The sequence below is a fragment of the Parambassis ranga genome, chromosome 24 (genome assembly GCF_900634625.1).
Source record: "Parambassis ranga chromosome 24, fParRan2.1, whole genome shotgun sequence".
NCBI classification, from domain to species: Eukaryota; Metazoa; Chordata; class Actinopteri; family Ambassidae; genus Parambassis; species Parambassis ranga.
In genome coordinates this window covers 14,580,909-14,598,623 of record NC_041043.1, presented here as the reverse complement: position 1 = coordinate 14,598,623, position 17,715 = coordinate 14,580,909, and the positions used below count along the sequence as shown (strand labels likewise).

At 48.7% G+C, this 17,715-nt stretch overlaps 2 protein-coding genes across 2 annotated transcripts in view; both read right to left on the bottom strand.

Annotated features, from left to right (window-relative positions):
- Position 1: 1 nt before the first annotated feature.
- Positions 2-1,245, bottom strand: lyrm2 (LYR motif containing 2). The gene is made up of 3 exons (XM_028397387.1): positions 1,113-1,245; positions 404-544; positions 2-320 (listed from the first exon to the last, which is right to left on the bottom strand). The coding sequence occupies exons 1-3, from the start codon at positions 1,155-1,157 to the stop codon at positions 240-242; spliced, it is 267 nt and encodes an 88-aa protein (XP_028253188.1). The 5' UTR covers positions 1,158-1,245; the 3' UTR covers positions 2-239.
- Positions 1,246-1,432: 187 nt separating this feature from the next.
- Positions 1,433-17,715, bottom strand: part of mdn1 (midasin AAA ATPase 1) — a 32,544-nt gene continuing 16,261 nt past the window's right edge. The window contains exons 48-102 of the mRNA XM_028397378.1: positions 17,497-17,696; positions 17,088-17,311; positions 16,830-16,943; positions 16,596-16,725; positions 16,368-16,474; positions 16,121-16,254; positions 15,856-16,022; positions 15,649-15,769; positions 15,349-15,562; positions 15,024-15,261; positions 14,817-14,940; positions 14,501-14,659; positions 14,205-14,419; positions 13,743-14,130; positions 13,473-13,585; positions 12,678-13,344; positions 12,428-12,589; positions 11,957-12,239; positions 11,640-11,878; positions 11,420-11,515; positions 11,241-11,335; positions 11,025-11,149; positions 10,788-10,940; positions 10,217-10,326; positions 10,063-10,136; positions 9,793-9,982; positions 9,569-9,713; positions 9,025-9,171; positions 8,810-8,936; positions 8,613-8,718; positions 8,413-8,528; positions 7,917-8,324; positions 7,611-7,837; positions 7,398-7,535; positions 7,108-7,298; positions 6,862-7,023; positions 6,643-6,780; positions 6,353-6,488; positions 6,098-6,273; positions 5,849-5,980; positions 5,630-5,768; positions 5,193-5,500; positions 4,934-5,092; positions 4,767-4,868; positions 4,496-4,694; positions 4,250-4,414; positions 3,993-4,159; positions 3,815-3,904; positions 3,600-3,715; positions 3,348-3,522; positions 3,178-3,251; positions 2,960-3,074; positions 2,794-2,860; positions 2,487-2,629; positions 1,433-2,402 (exon numbers count right to left, since the gene is read on the bottom strand). Of these exons, the coding sequence (XP_028253179.1) occupies positions 2,217-2,402; positions 2,487-2,629; positions 2,794-2,860; positions 2,960-3,074; positions 3,178-3,251; positions 3,348-3,522; positions 3,600-3,715; positions 3,815-3,904; positions 3,993-4,159; positions 4,250-4,414; positions 4,496-4,694; positions 4,767-4,868; positions 4,934-5,092; positions 5,193-5,500; positions 5,630-5,768; positions 5,849-5,980; positions 6,098-6,273; positions 6,353-6,488; positions 6,643-6,780; positions 6,862-7,023; positions 7,108-7,298; positions 7,398-7,535; positions 7,611-7,837; positions 7,917-8,324; positions 8,413-8,528; positions 8,613-8,718; positions 8,810-8,936; positions 9,025-9,171; positions 9,569-9,713; positions 9,793-9,982; positions 10,063-10,136; positions 10,217-10,326; positions 10,788-10,940; positions 11,025-11,149; positions 11,241-11,335; positions 11,420-11,515; positions 11,640-11,878; positions 11,957-12,239; positions 12,428-12,589; positions 12,678-13,344; positions 13,473-13,585; positions 13,743-14,130; positions 14,205-14,419; positions 14,501-14,659; positions 14,817-14,940; positions 15,024-15,261; positions 15,349-15,562; positions 15,649-15,769; positions 15,856-16,022; positions 16,121-16,254; positions 16,368-16,474; positions 16,596-16,725; positions 16,830-16,943; positions 17,088-17,311; positions 17,497-17,696 (9,396 nt within the window). The 3' untranslated portion in view covers positions 1,433-2,216. The remainder of the gene's footprint in view (positions 2,403-2,486; positions 2,630-2,793; positions 2,861-2,959; positions 3,075-3,177; positions 3,252-3,347; positions 3,523-3,599; positions 3,716-3,814; positions 3,905-3,992; positions 4,160-4,249; positions 4,415-4,495; positions 4,695-4,766; positions 4,869-4,933; positions 5,093-5,192; positions 5,501-5,629; positions 5,769-5,848; positions 5,981-6,097; positions 6,274-6,352; positions 6,489-6,642; positions 6,781-6,861; positions 7,024-7,107; positions 7,299-7,397; positions 7,536-7,610; positions 7,838-7,916; positions 8,325-8,412; positions 8,529-8,612; positions 8,719-8,809; positions 8,937-9,024; positions 9,172-9,568; positions 9,714-9,792; positions 9,983-10,062; positions 10,137-10,216; positions 10,327-10,787; positions 10,941-11,024; positions 11,150-11,240; positions 11,336-11,419; positions 11,516-11,639; positions 11,879-11,956; positions 12,240-12,427; positions 12,590-12,677; positions 13,345-13,472; positions 13,586-13,742; positions 14,131-14,204; positions 14,420-14,500; positions 14,660-14,816; positions 14,941-15,023; positions 15,262-15,348; positions 15,563-15,648; positions 15,770-15,855; positions 16,023-16,120; positions 16,255-16,367; positions 16,475-16,595; positions 16,726-16,829; positions 16,944-17,087; positions 17,312-17,496; positions 17,697-17,715) is intronic.

Sequence of the window (17,715 nt, the reverse complement as noted above, 5' to 3'; positions counted from 1 at the left end):
CTGTATTTCATTAGACGCTCTTTAATACATACAAAGTGTACAATACAAATACACGTGTGGCAGATCCTCACCTCTGTACCACACAAGAACCAGGATGATCACTTAAGATCCACATCAGGCCTGACAGGGGGGGGCAAGATCTGTGTCAGTTCCGGTGACCGGTGTCCCTTTCTCTCCTCTCTCCACAGACCACATGGTCTTTTTTTGTTTTTAGAGTCCACAGTGTCCATACACAGTCGTTAACTCCTAGCTAGTGCAAGGGACTTCTGCAGCTCCTCCAGGTGGTTGTTAGCTTGTGTGATCATCATGCGGATGGCATCCTAAATTAATTATAAGAAAACAGTTTAATCTGTTTCGTGTGACATGCAAGAGTCACTACAATCAACCAACACATTCTTCTAACCTGGTTTGTAGCGTTCTTATTCCTCTTGAACTCATCCCTGGCCCAGTCTGCCAGGTACTTCCGGTCGGCCTCATCCGGGACCTGCCGTATGGTCCTTAGCATGTTTCTGTAAATCCCCAAAACCTTCTGCCTTTGAATGAACTGAGGAAGTAAGCGTCAATGCACCAGTAAAAAAAATGTTAAAATTAATTCATCACAAAGATATCTAACATGATATTTTGAGTGATGTTAATCACCTTTATAGCTCACTTGTAGGAATAGATGACTGACATCATAATCTATTTTAGTCATAGATCTGAGGCTAACGTTTACAACAGAGAAAGTGCAATTTCAACTACAGTAGTAAATACAGCTTCATATACTTTAAAGATTCTCATAAAACATCCTATCAACACAATGACGTTTGCGAATCAAAACAAATATGGCTGCCCCCAGCCTACCCGATACAAAACTACAAAAGCGACAAGAAGATTCCGTGGATATTCTATATATTTCCAGAAAGGATAGAAATATCTGAATACTACCTTTATAGAGAAACAAAACACTGATATTATGTATTCCGATACACGACGAGAGCAAAAACTGGGGCTAACAAGTAGGCTGTATTGCGTTAGCGTTAGCTACCAAGCTAACATCGCTAGCTAGGCATTGCTGAGAGCTGATAAACACCTCTGTGTTTCAGTAAAAACCCATTAATGTGTTTATTTACCTGTTTTAAAGAAAGCGCTGCAGGCGGTAACCTTGATACAGCCATTTCTGACTGACTACGACTGTACGACACCACTTGGCTAAGCGGCAGGCGGCAACGCAAGCGGATGTTGTGATGAGGCTTGTTGTGTTTGTCGCCCCCTGGTGGCGCGGAGGACGACAGCACAATCAACCACCATTGGAAAACCACAGTTCAGACACAGGAGATATAAATAATTTGTCATAATAAAGGCAAAGGGTAGATGGGACAAAATGCTTCTAAATTAAGTTTAAATTAACTTCTAACAAAAAAAACCTTTAACAAAGACATGTCATCCTTAAACTGTTTATTGTCAGGATCATTCATGTCATGGTTTAACAGGTGGATGCAATGAATTTTTTTATAATTTTTTTTTTTATAATATGACCCAATTCAGTTTACAAAACACACATTTTGAGGATAATCATACAGACAGTGCTGATCTGTGCCATACCGTATGGATGGAAGATGGCGTGTCTGTAAACCACAGAAATGGGTTCTTAGAGGTGCCTTGATTAAAACGGGTCAGTGCAGCCGCTGTGCTTCAAAGTGCGTGAGATGTGAATCGGTAAAAATCCTGACGGAGCTATGACCTTGCGTCTGATCCATGCCAGTCGCTTCAGGTTTTCTCTTCAAGGCACATTTTTTTGAGTTCCTCCAAATGTCACAACATGCTACTGTTCAGTCGGGAATGGTTCTGTACATCTGCCGCTGTGTTCACACCAAGGATGATGAATGATTCATGATCTTTGTAACACTGACTAAAACATTGTACACGGGGGGGGGACAGAGGTATTTACTGACACTTCACTGAGGCAGGGAAATCACATTTTTGTTTCTATTATCTCATCTCAGACGTGCAAGTTAAAGCAATCCTCGTTACATTAGAAAAAAGAAACTGAATTCCCCTGATAAAGACAAAACAGCTGCTATCAAACTACTAAAATCTACAGTAAAAATAAGAAAATAAAGGCACATGTACAGCAGCACGTCCTCTCTTTCCGTCTCTCTTTGTGGCTGAGAGGCTAGCAGCAGAATGGCATTGTGCGGTCAGCTGCTGTCTGTGAACAACAGCCTCTCGTTGGCCTATTGGTCAGCTGCCGTGACGAGTTCAAACCACTGCCTGAGAGCGTCGCTCAGGGTCTCCGGCAAGGCGTTGACGTCCCGCAAGATGATGTAGAAGGGGAACGGGAACTCGTCCATGTAGGAGCGGATCTCTGGCAGTTCCCCTGGACCTTTAAATATGGGCACCTTGATATCCAGGATAGAGTCCTGCAGCACAGCGTCGTGGGTTTAGCCACACTTTTATGTTAAACGATTTAGGAAAAAAAAAAGGTAATAACCTGCGACACTTACCCGTGAGTTAGGGTTGTCCAGCACCACAAAGATGACGAAAATGTTTGCACTGCGCGCTGCCCGCACAGCCGCCATCACCCGCTCCTTCCCCTCCAGGAACAAGCCCCTGCCGTCAGACACGATGACCAGCAGCTGGGCTGTCTCTGTTCAGAGTCAGAGATTAGACAGAAAGAGTGCACAACAACAGAAGAAGAGAAGTTTGCATCAATCAGACAAGCCTTTGGGTTCACCGTGTACTCTATAGGTGCAGCTAGGTTAGCCACATAAAAGTTCTTAAAGGCTTTTAGTGTCTAAAGATTGTGTTTACCTGAGTTTAGTGATCCTGGAATCTGTGAACGTGCAGCAAGAAACATTTTCGTGGAGGTTTCCAAAAACTACAAAGAAGAGAGAACATGATCCGTCGTAAGCTATAAAGGAAAACAGAGCATGTTGCCATCACAGTGTGTGAAGCGTAGGGAATTTCAGACTCCCACCTGTGCGATTCTGGTCTTCTTCTGCTGGAACTGACAGAGTCTGAGGATCCGAGCACCGGACTCCTCGTTAAACTGCTGCTGGAACGGATGCAGGAGCTGCATCTGCTCCCCGAAACTGGACATATAAAGCAGACATGTTAATTTGACATCATCTGTTTTTTTGTTGTCCTTTGAGGTCCAGGAGTTTGTCCTATGCTGCAGTCAGTGCTGTTTATTACCTGCACACAGACACCTGTCCGACCTCCAGCAGAGTGAGGGCGTGGATGATCACCGACAGGGACTCGAAGGCCAGCTGCACCCCACACACAGGAGAGAGTATGTTGGATGTTTATGTCACTGTCATCAGCAGTATGACTACACAAGCAGCTACATATCAGGAATCTCTGACCTGTTTGGAGTGGTTGTCCACCATACTGGAGGAGTCGTCCACAGCCAGGCAGATCTGGTACTCCCTCTTGCTGGGCTTGGTCCTCCTCAACCAGATCTTGTCTTTGCGGAACTGACTGGCGATGTAGGGGATCACCTTTCTCATGTTCAGACGCTTCCCGGTGCGGTAATCACCCCTGAAGAGCGACATGGCACATGCATGTAAACGATAAAACACCCAACGCAGCTTTACACACAGCGTGATTTTACTGACTTGAGCTTGGCGGCCTGCGTGGGCTCCAGGATGAGGCGGAGCTGCTCACACAGCTGCTGGGAGAGAGCGCCGGTCAGAGTCTGGTACTGATGCCACATGGAAGCTGCTGCACTCTCCTGGAACACAGACAAGCACACAGTCAGTGCATGCTTACTCTTAGGACTCTCTCTGAACTCCGTGCAGCTTCGCTCCCTTCAGTCGCTGCTCCACCTCACCTCCTCCTGAGTCCCCGGAGACAGTTTGTGCCAGGCCTCTAGCTGCAGCTCCATCTCCCTCCTGATCTCGTCTGGGTCTCTGTCTGCTCTCTACACACACGAACATAACAGAGTTAAATCTTTAAACCTTTTGGTCTTCATAAGCCTTTTAAGAACTGGACCCGTGTCCGTTGTGTACCTGCGTGTCGTTCAGCAGCAGCTCTGGAACAGTGTGAATCGTGGACTCTGTGCTTCTCTCTGCTCCGTCTTCTTCCCTGCTTTGCTGTCGGTCCTGCCACCTCTTCTGCTCCTCCTCCTCTTCTTTCTCAGCTTGTGTCTGCACCTCCATCTCTCCACTGTCTGCACCTAGGACACAAATAGACAACCAGTCAGGAAAAACGGCCGCTTATCCTTGAATCATCAAGTTTTTTGAGATGAAATGTGAGAAGTAATGACCTTTCTGAGACGTCTTGGAGGAGTCCAGCTGCTCGGGCTTTAGCTCCTGGACCTCAGAGGCCTGGAGCTCCTCTTCAGTCTCCATAGCAACATCCTCATCTTTCCGATCCTCCTCCTGGTCTTGCTGAGGCCCTGCTGCTTTCTGCTGGTCTGCACTGGCTACGTCTGGGATCAAAAGGATGGGAAAATACCACATTTATTTATCTGTGAGAAAACCCGAACTTTAAATGTGAGTAAAAAACCGACCGTATGTCTGAGTGTCGTAGGCCGTCTCTCCCTGTTTGATGTGTTCGTAGAGGTCCGACTCCTGCTGGGCGTCACTCTGCCTGTTGTCTTCAGCGCGGTCCTTGCTGCTCTCCACCGTACGCAGGCGTTTGTTAATGCGCTCGTTGTAGTCGCCTGTGGAGCGCTCGTTGTCTGCCTGGCCAGGTTTCCTCTTGAAGCTCTGGAATGTGAACAAAAACCCTGTTTAGCTGGATTTAAACTGGAGAGGTGGATGTAGAGGACCTTCCTGTACCTGGGTCTTGCTCTGTGTCTGCATCTGTGCAGCCATTCTTGCTGTGAGTTTTGAGTGGTGGCCCTCTGATTGGTTGGCGTCAGCTGCTCCGCTGCCATGCTCCTAATCAACCACAATCATTACACACTGTGTGACACAATGAGGAGAAAGTACAGTGTGACAGCTACCTCCTTAGCCTGGTCTCTCTCTGAGGCCTCTCCTGCCAGCTCCACCGCCGAGTCGCTCTGAACGTTCTGCTCTCCGGTCTGACCGTCTGCGTCATGCTCCTTCCTCTCAGCTGAGTCTGGCTTCTCCTCATCTTCATCTCCACCGTCCTCCTCCTCATCCTGTAAACATTAAAAGTCCAACACAAAGAAAAACAACGTCAAAAGCGTGTTCTCGTTTAGTTGTTGTAGCACATTTACAGTCCTTCGATTACATCCACACCTTTGGTTTTTCTCCTTTATCATTAGGTGTGGTCATATTCTGATCTTTCCCCGCCTCCTGCCCTCTGTCCTCCTCCTCCTCCTCTTCTGCTTCATCTTTCTCAGCAGACTCCTCATCTCTCTCTGCTTTCTCGCCGTCTTCCTCCTCCTTCTCCTCTTCCTCCGTTTTCGGCTCTTGATCGTTTTCCTCTCCTGGCTGGTTCTCCTTCATCTCCTCTGCTCCCTGCTCCTCCTCCCCACCATCATCTTGTCCATCCTTGTTTTCATCCACATCCATGGCTTTTTCATCGATGTCGAATGGATTCTCCTCTGCAAAATGAAAACCAGAAAATCTGCTTAAATTTCAGGATTTTAAGGTGAGCTCAGAGAAACATTAAACACATGAAAAAACCCTAAAAGTGAATTAATGGCCGCCATAGATTGAGCTGCAGGTCTCACCTTCACTCTCGCCTTCTCCATCATCTCCAGCCTCGTCCTCCTGGTCCAGGTTGAGGTCCTCAGGCAGATCCATGGCCTCTGGCTCGGGTCTCTTGTCCTTTCCGTGGTAGGGGTCTACTTCATTCTCATCAAACTCCCTCTGAGAAACAGAAAGAGAACACATCAGTCATGACTAAGCTTCAGATTCAGATCCTTTTTTATGATTTCACTAATACAAACCTCATCTCCTTGCTCATGGATCTTCTCTTCCCCCTCCTCGTCCATCTGTTGGTCTTTGTCCTTGTTTTTCTGGTCTTTGTTGGGGTCCGCTGCATCCAAGTTGTCATCTTTGGCGACCAGCTCTGACTCACTCTGAGAATGCAGTGTTCATTCTCATTAGATCAATAATAATAGACACAAGGGCATGTAACTGGTTTCAGTAATATTTGGAATATCAGCTGCCATTTTATGCTCTTTTTGTTGACGTACCTGGTCCACGCCCTGGCCAGACTCCTCTTCCTTGTCACTTCCTTCTTCCTCATCATCATCCTCCTCATCGTCTCCCCACATTCTCTCATCCAGAGTGTCCGTCTGGCCTTCACCCAGGTCTCCCATCTTTTTGTCCAGCTCCTCCTCATCCTCTTTATCAGAGTCCTCATCCTCACCTGAGACAGAGAGAAAATCTGCACTCAGCACTGTTTTCTTTAACATCCTTACCACTCTGTTCCTTCCAGTTTAACCTACCTGGGTCGTTTTCATCCCCATCATGCATCTGGCCGTCAAAGTCCTCGGACATCTCAATGGCGTTATCTTCTGACTTGATGTTCCCTTTGTCCTGCTCCTCTTCCTTTTCCTGACCCTCCTGGAAGGTGTCCTCCACCTGGAGGAAGATCGGGGCATTTCTCTTAGACCATGTGTGACTGCTCCGACTGCAACCGATCTGCAGTCAGTCAAGAATGTGCCGCCTTTGGCAGCCACATAGAACCATTAAATCGACCTGACTGCTATGGTACAAATTTCGGGCCTTTCATCACCTGATCTTCATTCTCGATCTTGTCACTAACGTCTTTGGTGCCCTCGCCCTCTCCAATACCGCCACCCTCGTAGTCATGAAACTCTGTCGCTCCTTCGCCATCTCCACCAGCCATCAGGTCCTGAGGCAGGCAGAAACCCTAAGGAGGACCATCATGATTATTTAGCTATTAGTCTCAAATGACTGTATTGTATTTAAACCTTTTTGGTGCCACATGTACCTTCTGAGCGAGCTCAGTGAAGATGCTGGCCAGCACAGACAGCAGTTTGCCTGTGCTCCTATGTGCTCCCAGCGACACAGCCAGGTAGTATCGCACCAGGTCAGAGTAAATACCCAGCAGAGGCTCCAGGCGCACCAGCATCCTGCAAGCCCTGTTCACCTCCTGAACACAGCCAGCAGAAGCACACTAAGGTCAGTGGAACGTTAGCAGATGAAAGGATTCCAGCTCTGCATGTGTTTTTGGTACCTGGACTTGTGGTGGCTGACAGGAGTCTCTGTGCGTCCTCAGCCGGTTCAGGAGCCCCTCCAGCCTGGCACTCACATTTTCTACGCACAGTGCCTCAACCTCAGCTTCCAGCTTCTCCTCAAGGAGTTGAGTCAGGTGGCCAGGCTTCAGCAGGTCCTCCACAGGCTCCTCCAGATCCACTTCAGAACCCTCTGATACATCAGAAATAAATGGCCGTTAAATATTTTTAGGACATTTCTCCACTCTTGCCTTACAGAGGCCTGTGTTGGCTTGGACTGCATCCCTCGCACCTCTCTTGACATCTTCCGGCTTCTCTTTTTGCTGGTCTTGTTCCCTATTCTTCACAAGTGTCTGGACTGCACACAGCACAGTGTTGATGTTTGCCTCCAGCTCTACAGAGAACTCTGTACAGAAGGCAGCCTGGTGATCTGAAAAGGAAAGGAAATATTTTTACTCCTCCAGCATGGCCTTCACATATTATTGCGACTGGTCATTGCAGTTACCAGGGCTCTGGGGCCCCAGGGAGAGCAGCTGGGTCTTCCAGGTGGTGAACTCAGTGATGTCGGCCTCCACCCGTCCTCTGACATACTGCAGGCTCTGGGTTATGGCCGGCTGGCTGTCAGCACTGCCGACACACATGAAGGGGGTGAAGAGCTGCTCCACGCCGGGCATCTGAGCCACCACAGCTCCCAGCTGGTCGAAGGCCGAGCAGCATGTGGCAAAGTGGTTCCTACAAAAAACAAATGTTGTTGGTAAGTGTGGAATCCTGTGTTATGGCTGCTCCAGTTGTAGTGAAGTTAGTTAGTTACCATGTCTGGAGAACTGTCTCAGAGGCCTGCTCCGCCACAGTGTCCAGCTCCATCTTCAGGCCCTGGCACTGTCTCAGCATTGCAGTGAGGCACTGGTGTAGCTGGCACCACGGGGCGTCTCCCCTCCTCATCAGGCAGCCGGGGGGTTGGCGCTGGGCTGCCAGGGGGGTCGGGCACCTCAGAGTGGGCTGCCTGCAGCTGCTCACCTCCTCCTTCTGCTGGGGGTCTTCGGGACAGCACTGCAACAGCCAGACCAGCTGCTGCAGAAGGGTGGTGCACTGGGCAGCCAACTCACGGCCTCTGGATACCCAGTCCTGGAGAGAGGCCTGGGGTGGGAGGGTGCAGCCTTGGTCCTCACTGTGGGTCTGGAAGTGAGCCTTAACGGCCTCGATGCTACTTTTTAGTCTCCTGATTGTTGTGACGACAGAAGGAAAATGTTAGACTGTGAACAATGCATTCAATACGTTTAATTAAGTTTTACAAGCCAACAACATACCTGAGATGGACCCACTGCTCAGTGAGCTTGGTCAGCCGGCTCCGCTGTCTGAGGAGCAGCTTGAAGAGGTGAGAGGAGAATCCTCGACAGCGGTCGATGTTTCCCAGATTCAGCTCCTACAAAAAAAGCCCCCACACACACACATGTCAGAGTGTAGGACAGACAGGAAACATGTGGAACACCAGACTGTCAAACCTCACCTTGCTGGCCTGCTGCAGAGCTGTCTGCAGGGCCGTCCTTCTGGCCCAAGAGCGGTAGAAGTACTTCTGACATCCATCCCACGCTGTCAGCAACTCTGGAAACAACCTGTAACAACCCGAACGCACAGAGGAAAAGCTATGTTACACAACACAGCAGGTACATTTTAGAAGATTGTTTTTCTGTTGGTTCCTCTTACGTTTTCTCTGCCTGCTCTTGGCTCCTTACAGCAGCCAACGCAGTGGTCATGTCCAGCGGCTGCATACAAAGAGTTTTCTGTGCGTCGGCTGTCCTGTTCCATGTCAGTCCTTTACGGTACGACAGACCTTAACAAGACAAAGGTAGAAATACAGTTTTTAGTTAAGACCAACATCACAAATTAGAAGAAAGTGTGAACCAGAGAGGGGAACTCACCTATTTCTGTCAGCATCTTGAACAGGTCAGACAGCGCTCTCTGCTTCTGCTGAAGGATGTGCTTGACTTCGGCCTTTTGCTTTTCTTTATCAGCTGATGTGTTGATTGTGAGGCCCTGCAGGTCTCGCAGGTTGCTGATGACCTCGCCTGAAGACAAGACAGAGGACTTAAACACAAGGATGGCATAATACTGCAATGAGTATTAGGAGTATTTTTAAGTGTACTGGCCGCCCCGCAAGCCGAGCACACAGCATTTCTATAAAAAGCAACAGGTGTGCACAGAACCTTAAACTTAACTAAGTAGTTATGGCTGTAATTACCACATCCCATGAGGATGAGACCTGGCAACATGCATGGCTCCATCACCATCATCTGCACATTCATTTGCACATGTATATATATTTTGTCATTAGTTTCCATTGGAGTTGTTTGCCTGCTGTGTTCAGTGTTAAAACTGTGCACACGACAAACTTCTTTAAATCATGTCCAGTCCTTTTGGCAGCCAGCTGAAATTAATCCATTGTGCACAGATTGGTTCTCTTACCTGTAAAGTAGTCAAGGTCTTCAGCCAGCTCAGGCACTTGAGTTTTCTTCAGCAGCTGGGCGCACATCTTCTTCATCTTCCTGGTCAGAACAGGCAGTCGCCCCTGTAGAGAGGAAGGGTCAGCTCCCTCTTCTGGGCCCTCATTCTGAAACACACACAGCAGCTCAGTGAGAAACTTAAAAAAAAATAGCTCATTGAAGACATCACTGCGTGCCCTATGAGACCTGTTCCTGCAGATCTCGGCCCTTCCCAGGCAGGGTGCTCTTCAGTGCCTGGTGAACCCGATGGATGGGCGTTTCCTCTGGGTTGGCATCCACGCAGTCCAAGCTTGCGCTGCTTCCCTGCTCCACCAAAGCAGGAACACTTGGACCACACAGAGCCTCTTCAAACTTCTTGATAAACTTGAAGAGAGTGCTGTAAGAGAAGTGGAAGAAGTTAGCTGTGCTCTCTGTCCTTGTGTATGCTCAGCCTAAAGTCCTGGACATATCACATACCGATGTGTCTTCTCCACCGACTGTTTGATGGACCAGAAACTGACGTCGTTCCACTTTGAGATCTTGACAAAGTCCTGAGAATGAGGATGCATATAAAGGTTTTAATTTGGCATGAATCAGCCTGTACAGCTATGTACAATGACCATGAATATACCTTGAGCTCTTTCTCAATGGGCTGTCTGAGCTGAGTAATCTTGGTCTGGATGCCTTCAGAGAACTGGCTGTAGTATTTGTGGAGGTTCCACAGAAGGCCGGACAAAGACTCTGTAAAACATAAACACAGACTAAAATGTGATGTTTAACCCCGTGGTGACCTGCAACAACCGAGGTCAAATGTATTCTGCTGATGAGATGGTGATTTCCATGACATCGATGAGTTCAATCGAAATCCAATCATCGGGGTCTGAGAATGTAATGTATGTCAAACAAGCGGACTTATAGACTGAGCATGACCTTTACCTCCACAAATTCATCAATATCCATATGATCAATCATGGCTTCATTTGCTCAAACTGCAGTGTATGATTACTTTGTAATAAAGGTTATCCTAAAATGACCCTTTCTGTAGTGTGGCTAAATTAGTGTCTGTCGATGATCAGCCAATGCTCATCAAAACAGCACCACCTCATCTGATTGTGCAGCCATGTCTGCACGGCATGGATGATGTAATACAGTCTGGCCATGTTAAAAAACTGTGTTATGGTCAGTATGGATGGCGTAGTGACCTTTTCCGGGCTGTCTGGGGAGCAGCAGGAGGTGGCAGTGGAAGCCGAGCAGCATGGACAGACGGGTGTGGAACTCGCCAAGGGTGGAGCCCTCTATGAAGGCCCGGAGGGTGGAGGACACGGAGGAGAGGGAGAGACGCTCCACCTCGTCACCTAGCGAAGACAACAACAGTAAACCAAGGCTCTGAATCCTATTTTAAATGATCTAACATAAACAGGAGTTGTGGTCACATGTACCTGTATCGGCCTCCACCTTCTGTTCCTCTAGATATTTTTCTATCAGCTGGTAGATGGAGAACCAGTGTCTGCTGGATTGCTCGGTGTGGCGCTTCATTGCGTTGTCCAGACTGCTCGACCAACAACTACCACACACACAAAGAACAGACAGGACACGGTTACATCACACGCAGCTTGTATATCCTGGAAAGAACACTCAAACTAAAAGGGTCTTACTTGAGCTCCAGTTTGCGCCACTGGATTATGAGCTGCGTGACAGATTCCAGTTCTTTCCGCAGGGAGACTGAGCGGCTGGCATTATTCTCCCAGTCCTGACACATAAACAGTACATACAGAGTCATTAAGGCTACCAGTGAATGTATTAGCAATGTCTGTCGCATGCTAACAAAGCTCACCTGTGCTTTACTGAGCAGGATCTCCAGACCATTCAGGAACTTGGCCACAGGGCTGGCCAGACTGAAACCCATGATCCTCTCCATCACTACAGTCAGCTGGAAGCACACACAGGTTTACACATGTTTGGTTAGGAGGATGTTGGAGGCTAGACCACTATTGTTTTGTTGCTGACTATTTAGCATCTTCCCATCCAGCATCATCTTCTTCTTGCTGACTGACCTGTAGGAGAGCCGGGTGCTCGGGCCAGTCCTCCAGTCTCTGCTGCACTGCCACACTCAGCTGTTCCAAAACAGGCAGACAGAGACGGGCTTCGCTCATGTTGGACTGCTGGTAGAAGTCGTACGGTCCTTCTGAGGTGACCGCTAGACCATCAAGACCTCCTGATCCCTGCACCGTGTTCTGGAGTAGGGCGGACAGCAGCAGCCCGCTGCCTGTCAGCTGCTGGTCCAGCTCTGAATCTGTAGAGGGGTAACAGAGCTTTAGCCAAACACACACTTTTACTTCAGAAAGAGATGTGTTTCACACAAGTCACTGACCAATCAGATGATAGAAGTGCGAGATTATTGGGGAAGCAATCTGATAGGAGGAAACCAGAGCTTTGATGTGCTCCTTGCTGTGATTGGCCGGTGCAGTGCTCTGATACCACAGTGACTGGCCGTATCCCAGACAAAGGTGCTGATGAATCATGACCACTGCGTTCATAGCAGCTGGACTCAGGAAGCCAGTCTCCGTGGAGTCCTCTCCGGCACCGTCCTCCTCCTCCAGCCCCACATCTTCTGGACCCTCCAGGGTTGGCTGAGATGTGATGTCTGCAAAGTCCTGGATAAAGTACAGATACACAGAAGGCTGTAGGTAAGCGTTCACTTTTGTAACCTTGTCTGCCTGTGTCTGCAGGCTATCAATACATTTCATACAACACACAGTCAAGAGGCAAACGTTAAGGAGAAGAAAAAGAAAATGCATTTCTAAAGACAAAGTAGTTTTTATATAAACAGACTGCTGATTACCTTGTTGAACTGAGGAAAGCGGCGCTGGAAGTCCCTCTCCTCCTGCTGCTCCTCAGTCAGTCCTGAGCCGTGCTGTCGGCTGCGGCTGCAGTACAGACTGGCCTCCATCTGCTCCTTCTCCCTCCTTCGTCTCTCCTGCTCATCCCATTCGTTCACCAGAGCCTGAGCAGGAATTTTACAAAAGCTATTTAAGATATTTCCTTTGCCTCCATTGAGCGAGAGATATTACGAATATAAACAAAGCTCTGACCTGACAGATGTGTCTGAAGAGGCTGCGTGCCTCGTGGCTGAACTCTCCTGTGGACAGGATGTGACACTGTACATACAGTAGAGCATTCAGGAGCAGAGTGGAGGACTGAGGGACCACATGCTCAGAGTCCTGCTGGGGCAGGAGCTTCGCCAAGCTGCGAAGAATGTCTATGCAAGTCTTAGTGCACAGGAAGTCTGCACGGGCCAAGTAGGATGGGAGGCTGGGGGAGAGGGAGGGAAAGGCCAGCAGGCAGGACACCAGCTTAGGTAGACCAGGTACCGGAGTGAGAGAAGCGGCCAACTGGGAGGCTACCAGCCTCATGCCATGCCGGAGCTGGAGGATGCCGGTCCTCACAGGTCCGACTACATCAGGATACAAGGGGTAGTCCTCCAACAGTCTCTGACAGAAGCGCTGCTGAGAGTTCTGCCACACAGCCTCCTCCTTCAGGAGGGCCTGGACTGCTGACCTGGATTTGGAGGACCCCTGCAGGGCCTTCAACAGGTGGGAAAGCAAGCCCTCCACGGCTGACGTCTGGCCGATACTGCACAGGTAGTGCTGGAGGTCCTGGAAGAGTCGACCGTACTGGGGCTCATGAGGGCGGCAGGCCTGCTTCCTGGAGAGCTCAGCGATCTGCTCCTTGACCTGCTGCATACGGATCCACAGATACCTACGAAGCCAAGTTCAGTAACAGTCATTTGGCTGCTTCTAGTGTTCATATTGATGAGATGAATGCCAGATATTTCTAAATTAGATCAGATAAATATTCACACTGAATGCTCATCATCTGGCTCTGACCTGATTCGAGGATGTTGGAAGCCATCAGTGGTGCTGCTCTCCTCCAGCTCTGCTCCGGTCATCAGCTGAGACGACAGGCTTCGTCCTCGCCACTCCTCCTGCAGCAGAGCCAACTGTAACAGACAGAAGGAGACAGGCGTTAACAACCTGGGTAGAAAGCCAGCAGAAAAAACAACTTCTGACAATTCTGCCTCATGATGTTGGTAACACATAGCATGCATACTTCTAATATGCAAATATAACATGAGAAAAAAACACAATTAAACTGACCTCTTGCTGAGCGTAGTTAAGCTTGTAAGCCCTCTTCACAGCTGGGTCGAAGATAGTCTGTGGTGTCCATACTTTGATCTGCAGCAGGCCCATGTTGACCCAGAACACTCCAGAGCCCGACAGTGAGTTGGAGCCTTGGACTTTGCTTTGGACATACTGCTGCAGGCAGGTGATGAAGGCCTCCAAAAGGCCATTGGGGAGCAGGTTTGAAGGCAGAAAGTCTCTGAAAACAGTCTGGATCTCCTGGGAAGCAATGAGGGGATCAGGGTCCTCCACCAGGCTCTCACAGCTCTCCATGTAGCCCTCCTGCAGGCTGGGAGGCAGCAGGTCAGCCATGCTCTGAAGCTGCCGACGTAGGACCGCACCCTGGAGCCTGAAGTCTGTGCCCCTGAGGAGACATCAGGTGATCAGCAAATCTTTAAACGTAAAACACAAGTGAAGAACAATATAAGTTTAAATTACTTTAATTCAGCCAATGCATGGATGGCCATATTGTCCCACAACACAGCAGAAACATCCTGCAGCTGCTGTATCCTCTCCTTCCACTCTCCGAGGCAGACATGTGAGAGGGAGAGGAGGGCCGCTCCTGATGGCTCCCATTGACCGCCAGTCGGACTGCTGCTGAGCACTCCCAGCATGCAATGTGACCACACTGCTTTACTCAGCAACGCTGGACCCTGGAATGTCAGCAACACTTAACAAACTGCAGGAAATCATATTTGCCCTTAAGTTGCTTTGGATACAGTGACAACCAGTACCATGCTATCTGCTCTGTGGTGCCGTTGAGGCTGGACCTCAGGACTCAGAGGATTCCATTTCAGCCAGCGGTCCGGGTCTGAGGTCACGCTGCAGTTCCACAAGGCGGCCAAGGCTTCCGAGAGCAGCTCACACCACACAAATGGCAGCTCCTCCGCCGGCTGAAGGAGACAAGAAGGTATAAACTTTTATATTTTTAGTTGTTTTTCACAACGTATGTAAACATGACAATAATAACTGAAACAATGCTTCATATTATACATGACTAGTGTGTTTATTTTTATATATGTATGACAGGAAAAACTATATTCCACGAACCCTGTCACTGCTGAGCAGGAACCACAGCGGCTGGAGCTGACTGACGTTCATCGGTGTGGACTGGAGACAGTAACGAAGATGTCTGGACAGTTCTCGGCGTAAGCGGTCCTCAGCCTCCTGGTCTCTGTGGATCGAGGTCAAAATTTCAATAAATCAATCTACCAACAGATGTTTTTCTTTAATCTGAAGAGGAAGCAGAGTTTTTACTCGGGAGACAGAGCCAGGTGCAGCAGGTCTGTGCTGAGTCGCAGCTGGTTGAGTACGGCCAGCTCCTCCATCAGGGGCCAGAGTTGGGCCCTGCGGCTGAGCTGCTGCAGCTCTTTTCTGGGAAGGTGGACTCTATCTTCTGGTTCGTCCTCGGGGATGGAACAGACGTCCAGGAGCCCTCTGGAGGTCATGTGATTCTGCTGCTGCTCCACACCCGACATCAACCTCTCGAGCACCCCTGATGAGAGGATGTGGTTCATTATTCGGCTGCCATACAGTCAAACACAGTGCACAGGTAAGACTGACCCATCTGTGATAAACTCACCAGATGTTTGCAGATCCAGCTGGTTGTTTGCTAACAGAACAAGACCCAAGGATTCCAGGAGGCTCTCTTTGATGTCCAGACCAAGTCCAGCACCCTGTAGTCGCACTAGCTCTTGCCTTACAGAACCTGTGGTGCCATCCAGCCTCAGATCACTGATGTCCAGAGCTTTACTCAGGAGCTTGAGCCGCGACGCACACTCAGCTACTGATTCCAACTGATGAAGAAGATGACAGATGTTAGTTGTCCTGAACATAACTTTCTTTATTGTGTGCTTGATGATGTTCAAATGTATCTCCACACCTTAAAAGGAAGAGCTCTTCCCAGGGTTTTCTGGATGCCCTTCAGAGCAGTGGCCACAGAGACTGGGGTGGACAGAACAGTCTGGATGGCTGCTGAGACTGCCTGCAGCTCCTGGTAACCCCTACAATAACACACAGTCATTTCATAAGGTCAGTAAGAGTTAAAATGATTTATAGTAATTGTAGAATATAACAGTGAGGTGTTTACTCGAATGTAGCGTCAGTTTCTCCCAGCAGCAGCTGAGGCAGCCGCAGGATGAGGTGTTTCTGCACCCACTGCCAGTGCAGAGAGAGCACAGAAATTCCCTGAGAGTCAGCCGGCAGTGTGCTGCACACGTCCCAGAAACGATCGAGCCACTGCAGCAGCTGCAAGATCTAATCGTCCACAGAAAGAATGTAAGGTGAGCACACCGTCCTCTTCCAGGTGAAATTAATGAGTTATAATCCTCCACCATTAAAGAAAGAAGTCTTACCTCAAACATGATGTGGTCTGAGATGTAGGGCTGCCCGCTCTGCACAGCCTGCAGGGTGAACGAGTCCCACAGGTCAAAGAAAGTCCGCAAGTGCATCAGCACGGGGTGAGGCAGGTGACCGATATCCACAGTTCCTGCAAGAGGACGATGTTTATATTTCAAATTTTGATTCTAGCTCATCTTTACAGATGGACATGAAGAAACGGTGTCATGGTTTGAGACATACATTGTGCCTGTCAGTGTATACCTTTACTGAAGGCTGTGGCTATTCTCAGAGCACAGTTCTGAGGAGATGCATTCATGGCACAGGTGCAGATAACAGACCTCTCCTCTCTGTCCAACGTCAGAATGATCCTACCAAACAAGCCAGAGCAGTGACTTCAGGTTTATACTAATACAGGAACATTAATACACAACAAATACCCAGGTCAGGATCCTGTTTACTGCACATATCCAGTGGGATTGAGTCCCCTACCTGTTGGCCACTGCATTCAGAGCCTCCAAAAACTCCATGTATCTTTCCTCGTCCTCAAAGTTGCACTTGTTGGCTAAAATATCCAGGTATTGCTTATTCCAGCGCATATCCACCAGAATCCTGTATTCATCTGGCAAGAAAATGTTTAGCAGCGTGTAAAAATATCTAAGTAGCAGAGAAGCTTTGATGGAGAGAATTTAGATCTTTCATAGAAGAACAATGCAAAGAGTTTACCTATGCTGTGAGGCTGGAGCAGCTCTGCTAGTGACTTGCCCTTTGCTACAAGTTTGCTGTTGAACACAGCCTTTAGAGACCGGTTTCCTGCCTCCACCTGGACTAGGGCTGAATCTGGAAGAGTAAAGAATCACATGATGAATTAATCACAAAACTTTGGACAAGAAAATAACATTTTCTGGAAGACAGAGAGGTCTATATTAAGTCAATAATTCAGGAATGCAGTGTGTAGTGAGATGTGTCTGCTGAGCAACAAACCAGGGGCATATTTGTAGGTCCTCCCCAGATGTGAGAGCCAGCTGCTTCGGAGGATCCAGTCCCCATGAGAGGCTCTCTCTGTGAGCAGTCTCACTGCTGTAGGGATCAACTTCAGAGCATCTCCTTCCTCCAAATCCACCACACCTCCAGAGAAAACCAGGCCTTCATGGACCCCACTGCTGTGCAACGCTCTCTGGAGGTCATTCAGACTTAGCGGGCGATTTCTGCACAAACAAAACCGGTAATTATTCCTTTAACCATCCTCAGCCCAAGAAGTCAAGAACTCATGGCTCTTTTTTTCTGCAAAGAGTTGCACCTCTTTGGAGAACAGCAAAATCATGGCTAATAGAGAGATAAGGTGTCCAGTATGATATAATAGCTGTTCATCTTAAAACGTTTCCATCCTTACCGTTTGCCCTGGACACTGAGGGTATTCAGGCAAAATAAGAGGACCTGTCCATCTCGAAGGACAGCAGAGAAGCAGGAGTCCTCTGTAGACAGCAGGGCTGAGGGGAAGCCGTCGGGCCATACACCAGCACACAGCAGCCCACTGCCCCAGTCTTCTGTGTCCAAGATGGCCAAATGCTGCTCAATCACCTGCTGGGCTTTCTGTCAGGGAAGAGAACAT

What these genes read in the sequence shown, in the direction of transcription:
- lyrm2 (XM_028397387.1), bottom strand. Translation starts at nt 1,157, where the DNA reads ATGGCTGTATCAAGGTTACCGCCTGCAGCGCTTTCTTTAAAACAG. An exon ending in CAGCGCTTTCTTTAAAACAG is followed by an intron (nt 545 to 1,112) that starts GTAAATAAACAC and finishes TTACTTCCTCAG; the next exon opens with TTCATTCAAAGGCAGAAGGT. An exon ending in ATAAGAACGCTACAAACCAG is followed by an intron (nt 321 to 403) that starts GTTAGAAGAATG and finishes TAATTAATTTAG; the next exon opens with GATGCCATCCGCATGATGAT.